This window comes from Dryobates pubescens, chromosome 29 (assembly GCF_014839835.1).
Source record: "Dryobates pubescens isolate bDryPub1 chromosome 29, bDryPub1.pri, whole genome shotgun sequence".
NCBI classification, from domain to species: Eukaryota; Metazoa; Chordata; class Aves; order Piciformes; family Picidae; genus Dryobates; species Dryobates pubescens.
In genome coordinates this window covers 2,834,331-2,849,161 of record NC_071640.1, presented here as the reverse complement: position 1 = coordinate 2,849,161, position 14,831 = coordinate 2,834,331, and the positions used below count along the sequence as shown (strand labels likewise).

The following is a 14,831-nucleotide window of genomic DNA, read 5'->3' as shown; positions in this document are numbered from 1 at the left end:
TCTTGGGAACCTGCTGGCTCCTTCCCACCTCTGCTGTTCCCAACAGGAGAGAGGGACAGGGCTCCAGCTCTTGGGAACCTGCTGGCTCCTTCCCACCTCTGCTGCTCCCAACAGGAGAGAGGGACAGGGCTCCAGCTCTTGGGAACCTGCTGGCTCCTCACCTCTGCTGCTCCCAACAGGAGAGAGGGACAGGGCTCCAGCTCTTGGGAACCTGCTGGCTCCTTCCCACCTCTGCTGCTCCCAACAGGAGAGAGGGACAGGGCTCCAGCTCTTGGGAACCTGCTGGCTCCTCACCTCTGCTGCTCCCAACAGGAGAGAGGGACAGGGCTCCAGCTCTTGGGAACCTGCTGGCTCCTTCCCAGCCCAGCGCTGGCAGGAGGTGGGGCCGGGGAGCCCCCCAGCCTGTGGGACCCACCAGGCCTGGCATGCCCCGTGCCCTTCTGCTCTGCTGGCTCCCCAGAGGCGATGAGGCATGGCCTGATGGCAAGTGGCATCTGCCAGCTGATTCAAACCACCTTCCATCAGTGCCAGCCCTGCCCGGCGTCGGGGGCCGCACGCCTCATTACCCCCCGGGCTCTGCCGGCCGCTGCGCTGCCCAGGCTGGGGGCTCTGCTCCCCTCGGAGCAGCCTCCCTGCTGCCTGCACCCTCCTCCTCTTCCTCCTCCTCCTCTTCCTCCTCCTCCTCCTCCTTCTCCTTCTCCTCCTCCTCCTCCTCCTGCTGCTGTGCTCCTGGGTGAGCCCAGGTAGGCACCACTGGAGGGATGAGGACGAGGACCTAATGCGCCCAGACAGGGAGCAGATGGCAGCAGCCACTGGGCTGAGGGCCTCCTATCTGTCACCTCTAGGAAAACCACTTAAGACAAGTCCCTGAGCAAAGGGATGAGAGGGCTGGAGCTGCCAGCTCGCTCCCCAGCACCATCTGACCCTGCTCTCAATTCCCCTTTCTGCCCCATGGCTGCCTTTCATTTCAGTTCCCTTGGCTCCTACCCAGCCAAGCCCCCCTGGAGCCCGGGGGGGCATCACCCCTTCCCCATTTTCTCCCCTGCCTGTGGCTCCCCCCTGAGGTGCCTCACGTGGCCCTTTCCCACTCCTTCCCCACCACCCTGGTGCTCTAGTTGCTAAATTTTGCCCTGGCTGCTCGTTCCCAGGGGCTCTTTCAGTTCCCCTTCCCTTGGCCATGGGATGGGAGGGGGTTGCATGTCCACCCCCCTCACCTCCAGCACCAGGGAGCGGGACCCAGCTGGAGCCAGCAGCACCAGGCTGCAGGCTCCCACACAGCTCTGGGGGTCATGAGGTGCATCCTGCATGGACAAAGCCCAGCAGAAGACAAATAAAGCTGCCACCTCTCTGGCCAGCAGGGACATGCTGGGTCCTGCAGATGCTGGTTGCCATCCCTCAAGCAGAGCCCAGCCCTCCCCAGCCCCTGGGTAGATAAGGGGTGGGGGTGGGGGGGGAAAGAAAGACAAACCAACCCAAACTGTTATCTCTGGAAATAAACCAGGCCAACATTTAAAAATAAAGGTGCTGGCAGGTGCTGGACTCCCAGAGAGGGCTGGGAATAAATAAAGCCCCAGCCAGTGGCAGGTGGTGACCAATTCCTTAAGCTGCCCTTTTACTAAACATACCCTGGGAGCAGCCAGCAACAGGTGGCAGGGGCTGGCCAGCAAGCCCCAAGCCTGCTATTTTTAAGCCCAGCTTATCTCTCCCTAGTTGGAGGGGGTGTGTGGGTGGGTTTTTTTACCCCACATAATCTTCAGCCAGAGAACATCAGCCCTTCCCCTGCCAGAAAAAAAAGGGGGCAGGGGACCCCTCGGGTGTGTGTGCCCTGGGGAACCCTGAGCTGGCAGCAGAGGGGCTGTGCTGCTTCCCAGGGAGGGGAAGGGGCTGCTCAGGTGAGCAGCAGCACGGTGTGGAGGCAGTCCTAAGGTGGCTGTGGACATGGTCACTGCCACAGAAGCCCCCAGGTGACACTTTCAGTGCTCCCATGCTCCCCTCTCACCCCCAGCGTGGGGATGGGCAGGGCAAGATTGGAGGTGACAGCTGATGGGAGGTGTGGGATGGCTGTACCCTGGCTGTGCTGGTCCCTTGCAGCCCATCCAAGGCAGCCCCAAAGGTGGCTGAAGCCATGCAGCTCTGGCTGGAGCAGCAGGATACCTCTGGCTCAGTTTCCCCCTTGGGCTTCACAGAGTCAAGGAATCAACCAGGTTGGAAAAAGACCTCCAAGATCATCAAGTCCAACCAACCACTTAACCCAAACTAATCCACTAGACCATGGCACTGAGTGCCTCATCCAGGCCCTTCTGAAACACCTCCAGGGACATCAACCCCAGCAGCTCCCTGGGCAGCCCAGCCCAAGGGGCAATCTCTCTTCCTGTGCAGGACTCTGTTCTAAGGTCAAGCTTCTGCTTTTTGCCTGAGATGAAGTCTGATCATAGAATCAGTCAGGGTTGGAAGGGACCACAAGGATCAGCTAGTTCCAACCCCCCTGCCATGGGCAGGGACACCCCACACTAGATCAGGCTGGCCAGAGCCTCATCCAGCCTGGGCTTAAACACCTCCAGGGATGGGGCCCCAACCAACTCCCTGGACAGCCCATTCCAGGACTTCACCACTCTCATGGTGAAGAACTTCCTCCTCACCTCCAGCCTGAATCTCCCCACCTCCAGCTTCATTCCATTCCCCCTAGTCCTATCACTCCCTGAGATCCTGAGCAGTCTGCCTGAGCTTGGCAGGGCTGGCAGCACAGAGGCCAGAGCTGGCTGTGGGTCAGGCACCCCATGGGGGGAGGCTCCTCCGGGGCTCAGCAGGCAGCAGCGAGGTCCCCACCGCCGCCTGCCCCTTACCTGCGGGCTGCTGGTGCCGAATCCCAGGCTGGGGGTGGAGGGGACAGACATCGAGTGGGGGCCCATGGGGGAGCTGATGACGGAGAAGGGGGGTCCCATGCCGTTGATGGGCGAGCTGAGGGTGCTGATGGGCGAGTGGAGCTGGCCCGGGGAGCCCAGCGAGGAGCCGATGCCCGGCCCGAGGGGGGGGTGCAGGGAGGGGGCGGCCATGGGCCCCCTGCTCGTGGGTGAGTTCAGGGACGTGGAATTCACTTGGCTGGAGAAATCTGCAAGAGAGCAAAGAGAGAAAAGGGGTTGAGACTCCCACCCAGGAACAGGCTCTGACATCTCAGAAGGCAGAATTAAGCAGCTTGGAAGAGACCTTCGGGATCATAGAATCATTGCCAGGGCTGGAAGGGAGCTCAAGGCTCAGCCAGCTCCAACCCCCTGCCATGGCCAGGGACACCTCACACCACAGCAGGTTGCTCACAGCCACCTCCAGCCTGGCTGCAAACACCTCCAGGCAGGAGGCTGCCACCACCTCCCTGGGCAGCCTGTGCCAGGCTCTCACCACCCTCATGGGGAACAACTTCTTCCTAACATCCAATCTCAATCTCCCCACTTCTACTTTTGCTCCATCCCCCCCAGTCCTATCCCTCCCTGACACCCTCAAAAGTCCCTCCCCAGCTTTCTTGGAGCCCCCTTCAGATCCTGGAAGGCCACAATTAAGTCTTCTCTTCTCCAGACTGAACAGCCCCAAGTCCCTCAGTCTGTCCTCACAGGAGAGGTGCTCCGGCCCTGTGATCATCACCCAGTCCAACCTCTCACCCAGCACCATCTGATCAACTAAACCATGGCACCAAGTGCCTCACCCAGGCTGTTTTTCACCCCTTCCAGGGATGGGGACTCCACCACCTCCCTGGGCAGCACATTCCCATGGCCAATCTCTCTTGCTGGGAAGCATTTCCTGCCAAGGGGCCTCTGCTTTCAACCTGCCCTCCAAACCCCCAAAGCAGCCTCCACCTTTCCAAACCACCTTCTGCTGGGCTATCTGCAGAGGCTCTAAGGTGCTGAGAGCATTTCCACCTTGAGTGCCACTCCTTCCCCAGAGAAGTTTGGGACCACCTCATCCCTGGAAGTGGGATGGATGAGGTTTTGAGCAGCCTGGGCTGGTGGGAGGTGTCCCCTGCCCATGGCAGGGGGTTTGGAACTGGATGATCTTGAAGGTCTCTTCCAACTCCAACCACTCTGTGATCCCTGCCCTCCTCCACCTCTCTGATCTGCTGTACCCCAGCCCTAAGCAGCATGGCTGCTCCAGCTGAAGCATGGGGGGCAGCAAGCCTACCATGGCAGGAGACAGACACACTGCATGCTGCAGGATAAGTCAGACTGACCACAGATTTAGTGCAGTGGTGGGGGAGGTTTAGTGCAGTGTGGTGGAGGTTTAGTGCAGTGGTGGAGGCTTGGTGCAGTGGTGGAGATTTAGTGCAGTGTGGTGGAGGTTTAGTGCAGTGTGGTGGAGGCTTAGTGCAGTTTGGAGGAGGTTTAGTGCAGTGTGGTGGAGGTTTAGTGCAGTGTGGTGGAGGTTTAGTGCAGTTTGGAGGAGGTTTAGTGCAGTGTGGTGGAGGTTTAGTGCAGTGTGGTGGAGGCTTAGTGCAGTGTGGTGGAGGTTTAGTGCAGTGTGGTGGAGGCTTAGTGCAGTGGTGGAGGTTTAGTGCAGTGTGGTGGAGGTTTAGTGCAGTGGGGTGGAGGTTTAGTGCAGTGTGGTGGAGGTTTAGTGCAGTGTGGTGGAGGTTTAGTGCAGTTTGGAGGAGGTTTAGTGCAGTGTGGTGGAGGTTTAGTGCAGTGTGGTGGAGGTTTAGTGCAGTTTGGAGGAGGTTTAGTGCAGTGTGGTGGAGGTTTAGTGCAGTGTGGTGGAGGCTTAGTGCAGTTTGGAGGAGGTTTAGTGCAGTGTGGTGGAGGCTTGGTGCAGTGGTGGAGGTTTAGTGCAGTGTGGTGGAGGTTTAGTGCAGTGGGGTGGAGGTTTAGTGCAGTGTGGTGGAGGCTTAGTGCAGTTTGGAGGAGGTTTAGTGCAGTGGGGTGGAGGTTTAGTGCAGTGTGGTGGAGGTTTAGTGCAGTGTGGTGGTGGGACCATCTCTGTGCATCTGCACATGTGGTTTGTGTGTCCAGCCAGGGCACACAGCCTGTGTTTGTGCATGCTGCTGAGGAGGAAGGTGGCTGAAGCTGCCCAGGGAGCAGGCAGCAGCTCTCAGCAGGCAGCAATGGGCTGTGCCTGCCCATGCCCCAGCAGCTCCATGGTCCCTGGGGAGCAGGAGGAGGGGGGGGAGGCGGGAAGGGGGGGGTTAAAAATAGCCTCTGATTCTCCTGAGAGGAGCCACGGAGCCATTCCTGGCACATTTCCTCCTCATCCTGTCACGCTGCTTGCAAAACAATCCCCGCTGAGGAAGGGGCTGGCTCCTGCCCCCCTCCCCCCACCCCAGCCCCGGGCTGTGAGGAGAAGCTGTGGGAAGGCAGCATGGGCAGGGGCCCCACCGTCACCACCCCTCACCCCAGCACCCACCAGGACCTCCCGGTTTACACAGGGCCAGAGGGGGGGGGGAGGCACCAGCCTGGCTGCTCGGCCCAGGGGCTGCTCACGGTGGGGTTTGGAAACCACTGCTTTTGGCTACAGACCCCAGAGTTACCTACACTCTGGGCAATGCTGTCCCCAGGCACCTGCATGGGGTCAGGAGCTGGCAGCACATGAATGTTACACGGTGGGGAAGGTGCTTGCTGAGCCCACAGCAAGCCCAGCCCCAGGAGTGTTCCCTGGAGACCCACCAGGGAATCCCCAGCTCTAGGGAGCAAAGGTCCAGCAAGGCAGAGATGCTCCTCTTATAAAGCCCTGCTGCACCCATCACAGCTCCCAGTGTCCCCCTGCTGCACCCAGGGTCCCATCACAGCTCCCAGTATCCCCCTGCTGCACCCATCACAGCTCCCAGTGTCCCCCTGCTGCACCCATCACAGCTCCCAGTGTCCCCCTGCTGCACCCATCACAGCTCCCAGTGTCCCCCTGCTGCACCCAGGGTCCCATCACAGCTCCCAGTATCCCCCTGCTGCACCCATCACAGCTCCCAGTATCCCCCTGCTGCACCCAGGGTCCCATCACAGCTCCCAGCCTCCCATTCCTGCACCCAACCTTCCAACACTGCACCCCGAATCCCATCGCTCCCAGCACCAGGAGGAGGAGAAGAGGCAAAAATGGAGATTAGGCTCCAGGGCTGGGGCACTGCCAGCCATGGGGGTCCTGTCCCATGAGGGACAGACCCTGTGCTCCAGCCAGCTTCCACTGTTGAGGCTGAAAGGAGCCTGTGGCCCTGGCAGGTGTCACTGCGGCCATGGCAGAGGACAGAATCCCTGTCCCCAGGGTCTGGCCATCATTGTCCCCCAGGTTCTGGCCATCATTGTCCCCAGGTTCTGGCCATCCCTGTCCCCAGGTTCTGGCTATCCCTGTCCCCAGGTTCTGGCCATCCCTGTCCCCAGGGTCTGGCCATCTTTGTCCCCAGGTTCTGGCCATCTTTGTCCCCAGGTTCTGTCCATCATTGTCCCCAGGTTCTGGCTATCCCTGTCCCCAGGTTCTGGCCATCATTGTCCCCAGGGTCTGGCCATCCTCCTCCCCAGGGTCTGCCCCGCCATCAGCTCTCACAGGATGTTCAGTATTAGCCACTGGCCATGGTCACCCATGGCTGAGTGACACAAAAGGGACCCCCAGAAATTCCTCCTGGCGCTGGGGTCTGCGCCTGGGGTCTGGCACTCCGGGATGGTGCTTCCTGGCTCTCTGAGCAAAGGAAAGGGCTGGGAGGAGGAGCAGGGCTGGGTGCTGGGATGTGCCCTGCAGAGCTGGGCTGTGGGCTCTGTTCCCACCACCAGGCCAGGTCCCAGCAGACAGGGAGGAGCTCTTTCTGCAGCCACTCTGTGCCTGGGCACAGGGTCCCAGGCAGCCCTTCCCTGAAGCACCTCCAGAAAGGCCCCAGTTAGGCAAGGTGATGGATGGAGCCCTTCCAAGGATGCAGTGGATCCCTGGCCAGGGGAAACAGGCACTTGACCTGCCAGCACAGTCCTTCCTTTCAAAAGCTCCTGACTCTTGGAGGCAGGAGGGGTCACAGGCAGGTCACTGGCGGCCAGCCCGTGTCTACTGGAGCACATCAGAAAGCAGAGCACGCGTGGGGCTGGCACCTCTCCCCACATCCCCAGCCCCTGGGTACCACAGCAGCTCCCCATCCCCAGGCACCCCCCCAGCCAGCTCCCCTCACCCATCCTGTTTACACACTTGGCTTCCCCGGCAGACACCATCCCCGGCAGCCCGTGAGGAACTGGGTGTGTGTGGTACGGCCGGGCTGGAGAAAATAACTCAGGCAACAACAACAGAGAAGGAAAGAGGCGAGGGAGGAGGAACCCTGCACTGAACGAGCCCACGGGGGAGAAGTGTGTGCAGGCACAGACACATTTGGCTGTCTTTTCACCCCCACCCCCCAAAAAAACCCCACCACCCTTGGCCAAACCCTCTGAAACCTGAACCAGACCTGAACTCCTTCAGAGCATCGTGACTCAAAGCAGCCCCTCAGCCACTGGGGTGTTTCCACTCCTCATCCAAGCATTTCCTCCTCCACTGCCTTAAATCCTGCTCTAAGAGTGGGAAACAGAATCCCAGGACAGTGGAATAGAAGACAGTTTAGAATAGAATCAACCAGGTTGGAAGAGACCTTGGGGATCATCCAGTCCAACTTCTCACCCAGCACCAGCTGATCAACTCAACCATGGCACCAAGTGCCTCAGCCAGGCTCTTCCTGAACACCCCCAGGGATGGGGACTCCACCACCCTCCTGGGCAGCCCATGGAGGTTGGAAGGGACCTCTGGGGATCATCCAGTCCAACCCTACCCCCCTGCTAAAGCAGGATTGCTTCAGGTTCATTAGATCTAGATCCAAGGACTCAAGGTGGAGAGAGAGAGAGATCCAGAGCTTGGGAGATAGAATCAGAGAATCAATAAGGTTGGGAAAGACCTGAAAGATCACCAAGTCCAACCTGCCACCCAAGACCTCATCCAGAGCTCTCTTGAGAGGTCCAGAGCTCTCTCATCACAAACACCCTGAAGGACTTTGGAATTGTAAAGGAGAGAGAGAAAAGGATAAATTTAAAAGGGGGGTGAGGGGGGGGGAAGCCAAGATTGAGGAAATGCCCTTAAAAGTGAAAATAACCCCCAAAACTGATGGATCCAGGAGCTGCAGGGATCCTGCAGGAAGGCTGCAGAGGGACTTTGCATGAGGCTGTCTGGAGCCAGGCCAAGGGGGAATGGTTTGAAGCTGAGGCAGAGCAGGGTCAGACTGGAGCTGAGGAAGAAGTTCTTCAGCAGGAGGGAGCTGAGACTCTGGCACAGGCTGCCCAGGGAGGCTGTGGCTGCCTCCTGCCTGGGGGTGTTCAAGGCCAAGCTGGAGGAGGCCTTGAGCAGCTGAGTCTAGCTGAGAGGTGTCCCTGCCCGAGGTGACCTCATTGTGGCCTTCCAGTGTCTGAAGGGGGCTACAAGAAGGCTGGGGAGGGACTGCTCAGGATCTCAGGGAGTGATAGGACCAGGGGGAATGGAATGAAGCTGGAGGTGGGGAGATTCAGGCTGGAGGTGAGGAGGAAGTTCTTCCCCATCAGAGTGATGAAGCCCTGGCATGGGTTGTCCAGGGAGGTGGTTGAGGCCCCATCCCTGGAGGTGTTTAAGCCCAGGCTGGATGAGGCTCTGGCCAGCCTGATCTAGTGTGGGGTGTCCCTGCCCATGGCAGGGGGGTTGGAACTAGCTGACCCTTGTGGTCCCTTCCAACCCTGACTGATTCTATGACACTACTATGATACTATGGTTGAAGGAGATGCTCTCTGAGGTCCCTTCCAACCTGAGCCACTCTGTGACGTGGCACTTGGGGGCATGGCTTCATGGCCACGGTGGTGCTGGGCTGACGGTTGGCCTGGCTGATCTTAGAGCTCTTTCCCAAGCCCAAGCAGATCTCTGAGGGCAGCAAACACAGGCAGGATTCTCCCAGCTGCCCTCTCAGCCCAGGCAGTGCCAGCCTGTGCATTTGCCCTGCCCAGCCCTGCCCTGCAGAGCTGCTCCCTCTGTGTGTGACTCTCTCTTGACCAAAATAAACTCCAGGCCTGTTTCTAAATAAAAAAAAAACACCCAAAAGGAGTTCTCAAAGCATTTCCCCTCCTGCCCCACCCATGAATTGCAGCTATTTTCTCTGTGTCTCCTTTGTTTAAGCACAACCAACCTCCATCTATCTCATCAGATGCCCCATGGCAGGCAGGGGATGGGAAAGAAGAGCTCTTCAGCAGCTAAAGAATTTGCAAGGAAGCTTTTTCTTTTGGGCTCCTTTTCTTCCCCCCCCCTCCCCCCTTTCTCTCTCAACTCCAAACCAGCCAGCCACAAGATTTGGATAGGAATTTCCCCCCCCCCTCCTCATAAAGAATAAGACATTTAAGGCAGGGCCACATGATCCATCTCAAGCCATCTGAGTTGTGGGGCTGCAGGGAGCTGGTTCTGTGCCTCCAGCTCAGGAAGATGCCAGGGCTGAAACCATCACACAAAGACCAGAGCCAGGGTGGGGAGGTTGATCTGGTCTCCAGATAAAAAGCCTGGGTCCTGTTTTGCTGGCAGGCTGCTCAGTGCTGCCCTTTCCCTTAGCAGCTAGCTGGCCTTGGAAGACCACAGGCACTGATGGTACCATAGAATGGTGAGGGTTGGGAGGGACCTCTGGGCAGCATCCAGTCCAACCCTCCCCTGCTAAAGCAGGGCACCCCCAGCAGCTTGCCCAGGATCATAATGGCCAGGGGGGGGTTGGAATCTCTCCAGAGAAGGAGACTGCACAACCTCTCTGAGCAGCCTGCTCCAGGCCTCCAGCAGCCTCACACCAAAGATGGTTGATGGTTGGACTCAATGATCCTTGGAAGGCTTTTCCAGCCAAAACAACTCCATGATCCATGTGTGGATGCAGCTTGGATGGGCAGGCTGGACCCACTGGGAGCTGCTCTTGCTGAAAGCATCCAACTCCACATCTCCTCCCCAGCCCTCACCACACTATCCCCTGCTGCATTTTAACACCCACAGTGCACGGACTCTGGAAGTCCTGAGCTCAGCACTGGTTAGGCTACACCTTGAGCACTGTGTCCAGTTCTGGGCTCCTCAGTTTAGGAAAGATGCTGAGATGCTGGAAGGTGTCCAGAGAAGGGCAACAAAGCTGGGGAGGGGTCTGGAGCACAGCCCTGGGAGGAGAGGCTGAGGGAGCTGGGGTTGCTTAGCCTGCAGAAGAGGAGGCTCAGGGGAGACCTTCTTGCTCTCTCCAGCTCCCTGAAGGGAGGTTGTAGCCAGGTGGGGGTTGGTCTCTTCTCCCAGGCACCCAGCACCAGAACAAGAGGCCACAGTCTCAAGCTGTGCCAGGGGAGGTTTAGGCTGGAGGTGAGGAAGAAATTCTTCCCAGCAAGAGAGAATGGCCCTGGGGATGTGCTGCCCAGGGAGGTGGTGGAGTCCCCATCCCTGGAGGTGTTTAGGAAGAGCCTGGCTGAGGCCCTTGGTGCCATGGTTGAGTTGATCAGATGGTGCTGGGTGAGAGGTTGGACTCGATGATCTCTGAGGTCTTTTCCAACCTGGTTCATTCTATTCTAAGTGTTGCTGCTTGGCCAGGGTACATCTGCAGCTGCCCAGCAGCTATGAAGAGCTTTTGCTGACAGGGCAGTATCAAGGGGTCGAGGGGGTTGTGATTTTAACATCTCCACACCACAAAATGTCCCAGAGCAGAAACAATTACAACAGCACAGAGCTGCTGCTGCTGCTTTGGCTTTTTTTCCTCCCCCTTTATTATTATTTTCTTTCTATTTTATTTTTATCCCAGGATAGCTCATTTGTACCAGAAGCAACTGCACCAGCAAAAACCTTTCAGCCATATAACCTTCATTTATGCTTAAGAGGCTTTGCCAGGAAAACTACAGTGCTGCCCCAGCTCTGCTGGAAAACCTGCCCTCAGATACCCAGGGAGTTTGACTCAGCAGCTTGGTGGCTCCCACAGCCTGCTGCTGAGAGAGGGCAAGTCACAAAACCAAACCTCTCCACATCTCCAGGCTCAGAGTGCCAGAGCTGCTGAGGAGGGTTGCAGACCAGCAGGGTTGCCCAGCACAAATCCAGGCTGGGCAGGGACTGGCTGGAAAGCAGCCCTGAGGAGAGAGACTTGGGGGTGCTGGGGGAGGAGAAGCTCACCAGGAGCTCTCAGTGTGCACTTGCAGCCCGGAAAGCCAAGCAGAGCCTGGGCTGCAGCAAGAGAAGTGTGGCCAGCAGGGCAAGGGAGGGGATTCTCCCCCTCTGCTCAGCTCTGTGAGACCCCACCTGGAGTACTGCCTCCAGTTCTGGAGCCCCTATGACAAGAGGGATCTGGAGGTGCTGGAAGGTGTCCAGAGAAGGGCCAGGAGGATGAGCAGAGGGCTGGAGCACCTCTCCTGTGAGGACAGACTGAAGGAGCTGGGGCTGTTCAGTCTGGAGAAGAGAAGGCTCTGAGGTGACCTCATTGTGGCCTTCCAGTGTCTGAAGGGGGCTCCAAGAAGGCTGGGGAGGGACTGCTCAGCATCTCAGGTAGTGATAGGACTAGGGGGAATGGAGTGAAGCTGGAGGTGGGGAGATTCAGGCTGGAGGTGAGGAGGAAGTTCTTCCCCATCAGAGTGGTGAAGCCCTGGAATGGGTTGTCCAGGGAGGTGGTTGAGGCCCCATCCCTGGAGGTGTTTAAGCCCAGGCTGGATGAGGCTCTGGCCAGCCTGATCTAGTGTGGGGTGTCCCTGCCCATGGCAGGGGGGTTGGAACTAGCTGATCCTTGTGGTCCTTTCCAACCCTGACTGATACTATTATGATACTATGATACCCAGGATGCAGCCCTGTGGCCCATCCCAGTGGGACCAGAAGGGGTCTGTGGGAGCTGCCATGCTGCAAGCCCCCCCCTGCAGCCAGCCCTGATGCCAGCTGAGGTTTGGGAAGCAGTCTGCACCCCTTTCATTTCTGCTTCTTTTTGTTGGTGGTGGTTTGGGATTTTTTTCTCTCTCTCTTTTGGCCTTTTTTTTCCCTTTTCCCTTTTTCTCAGCACCTCTTCCTCCTTAATCAGAAAGCAAATCAATTCTGAGTATGAAACAGCAGGAAATTCTAAATTGGGGTTGCCCCTCCCTTTCCTTAAGCCAGCCCTCTGCATTCAGGCTGTGGGGCCACCTTTGGAGGGGATGGAGACCAGCAGCTCAGATCAGGCTTTCAGAAACCTCTTCCTCCTCCTCCTTCTCCTCCTCTGCTCTCAAGTTGTCATCTTGGTGTTGACCAGGTATAAACCTCTGACACCCAAAATGAGCCATGGAGTCCCGAGAGCATTTCTCCTTCTTCCAGTGCCTCTGCTGGTGGTGAGTTCCCCAAAACAATCTCAAGAGTCACCAGCCAGTTCCTCTCATTCCTCAAAAGCAGGCCAGAAATCTCCTCCTGTGCTGCCATCCAGGGAACCTCAACTGCTGAAGGTTTCCACCTCCTTTCCCTTTGCCTTCACCAGTGCAGCCAGCACAGCACTGGTGGCAAACAGCCTGCACCCACCTAGGAAGTGGGATCCTGAGAGCAGCACATCTGGGCAGGAGATGGGGAGGGAAGAGAGGGAGAAGGGGCATTGGAACTGCAGGGATGGAGGTGTCTCAGCCCTGCCCCAGGGGCAGGGAAGCTGCCAGCTCTGTGGGGAGGTTTGGAGTGGGTACCAGGGTGGATACCACCTTGGAGAGCCCTCATCCACCCACCTAGGAAGTGGGATCCTGAGAGCAGCACATCTGGGCAAGAGATGGGGAGGAAAGAGAGGGAGAAGGGGCATTGGAACTACAGGGATGGAGGTGTCTCAGCCCTGCCCCAGGGGTAGGGAAGCTGCCAGCTCTGTGGGGAGGTTTGGAGTAGGTACCAGGATGGATACCACCTAGGAAGTGAGGTCCTGAGAGCAGCACATCTGGGCAGGAGATGGGAGTTGGACTGAAGGTTCTCAGGTGAGAATTGCCATGGGAACACAGTGACCACAAGAGGTCAGGTCCTCACTTTTGTCCCTGATCAAGATCTGGAGTGAACAGCATGTTTACAGCAGATGGATTTAAATAGCCCCTGGCCTACAATCTTGAGTAAGTTTGCTCTCAATTTACAGCAGCACAGCTGAGAACTGAAGCAAGGATGGAGCAAGACCTTCTTGTTCCTTTTCCAGCGCTGGCTGCTGCCACGGACCTGACAGTGCCAGACTTGGGCCAACTCAGGGAGATGATCTGCACAGTGCAGCGTGGCTGCCACCCCCCAACATCACCTGTGGGGCTGAGAAACAAGAATCATCTTGTGGCCCAAACACACTGAACTGCATTTGCAGCAGAGGAGGAGAGGCAACCGACCCCTTGGTGGCTACCAGCCACATGGGAGAGGCATCCCATGGACAGGAGATCACAGAATCATGGAATGCATCAGGTTGGAAGGGACCCTCAAAGGTCACCTTGTCCAACCAGCCTGCAGTGAGGAGATGCATCTCCAGCTAGATCAGGCTGCTCAGGGCTCCACCAAAGTCACATGAATTGGTTTTCCTGCCCCATTTTCTAGAGCCGAGTATAAAGGCGAAGCCAAGAATGTCCCTCCCTGACCCCTCCAAGTCTGCACAGGGCACAGCACACAGAAAGAGGTCTGTTGGGAGGGGGGGAAGCACTGAAAAATCACCAGTTGCAGTTTCTCTTCAGGAACTTGCTCCAAGGCTTGGGAAAGTTCCTGCAGCCGCGCTCAGCACTTCACTTTCCCTGGGTGACGCCGCGGTGGTTTGAGCAGCTCGGGGCTGGTGAGAAACTGCTGTCTGCTCTGGGTGGGTTCCTCCTCCTGCCAGGTTTCACTCTGACCAAGCTAAAACCTCAAAGCCACACAGCCTTTCACCCCCAGCTCCCCCCCCCCCCACCTCCTGCCCCAGCCAGCTGAAATCTGATGGCAAGAGCTCTTGGCACAGCCACTGCCAAACCCAGCCAGGAGGAGAGGTGCGTTTGGGGGCTGCGAGAGCAGTGCTGGGGTCCCCTTCCAGGGGCTTTCCTGGGATGGAGGCAAGTTGGAAGCATTGCCTCTGCTTGCTGCCATCCCAGTCCCTTGTAGGTGATCAACCAACCTTGCAGGGCTGATGGGTTCTGGCATGGTATCAGTGCCCAGCAGCAGCTTTGCCATGGCTCTTTGCACACCAACCTCTCCTTCCCCCAAGCCATGCTCCTATCACTGCAGCTCAGGGAAATCTCTGCTTTCTTCCCAGACAATGAAGGAAAAGAAGTGCAACAGCAACCCACTGCCAGGCCATGGGACAGGGTGGATGAGGGCTCTCCAGGGTGGTAACCACCCTGGTACCCACTCCAAACCTCCCCACAGAGCTGGCAGCTTCCCTGCCCCTGGGGCAGGGCTGAGACACCTCCATCCCTGCAGTTCCAATGCCCCTTCTCCCTCTCTGTCCTGTTTTATCTTCTCCTCCATCCTTCAGACACAACTTTGCAGGTAACATTAGACCTCCCCAGAGCCAAGGAGAAGGACAGATCTGTGCTTACAACCACGTGCAGAGGATGGCAAGTGCTGGGTGCCATCTGGGGGGGTCTCCCTCCAGGCAGCCTGCTCATGAATGCTCCCATTTTAGGGCAGCCCAGCTTAAGCCCCACAGGGGCACCTTTGGGAGACACTCACCCCATCATCTGCTACAGCCTGGATGCCCAGAGGCCTGGTGAACCCCACACACACCAGAAACACGGGATTTGTCTGCCTGATGCTTCAGAGCTTGGATGGAGGAGGAGAGGCAGCCCCACTGCGGCCATGTGCGTGCTGGAGAGGCACAGAGCTCCCATCGGGGCTGCCCAAGCATGCTCAGCTCCAGCACAGAAGCTCATTTTGTCCTCTTTCTTTCCTGAAAAACCCTCATCCCACCCTCTCAGGAGCCCAGCTGGAAGCCT

At 57.9% G+C, this 14,831-nt stretch overlaps 1 protein-coding gene across 1 annotated transcript in view; it reads right to left on the bottom strand.

Annotated features, from left to right (window-relative positions):
* Nucleotides 1-14,831, bottom strand: part of RXRA (retinoid X receptor alpha) — a 103,414-nt gene that overhangs the window by 40,348 nt on the left and 48,235 nt on the right. Inside the window, exon 2 of the mRNA XM_054174432.1 lies at nucleotides 2,844-3,109. Coding sequence (XP_054030407.1) covers nucleotides 2,844-3,109 — 266 coding nt within the window. The remainder of the gene's footprint in view (nucleotides 1-2,843; nucleotides 3,110-14,831) is intronic.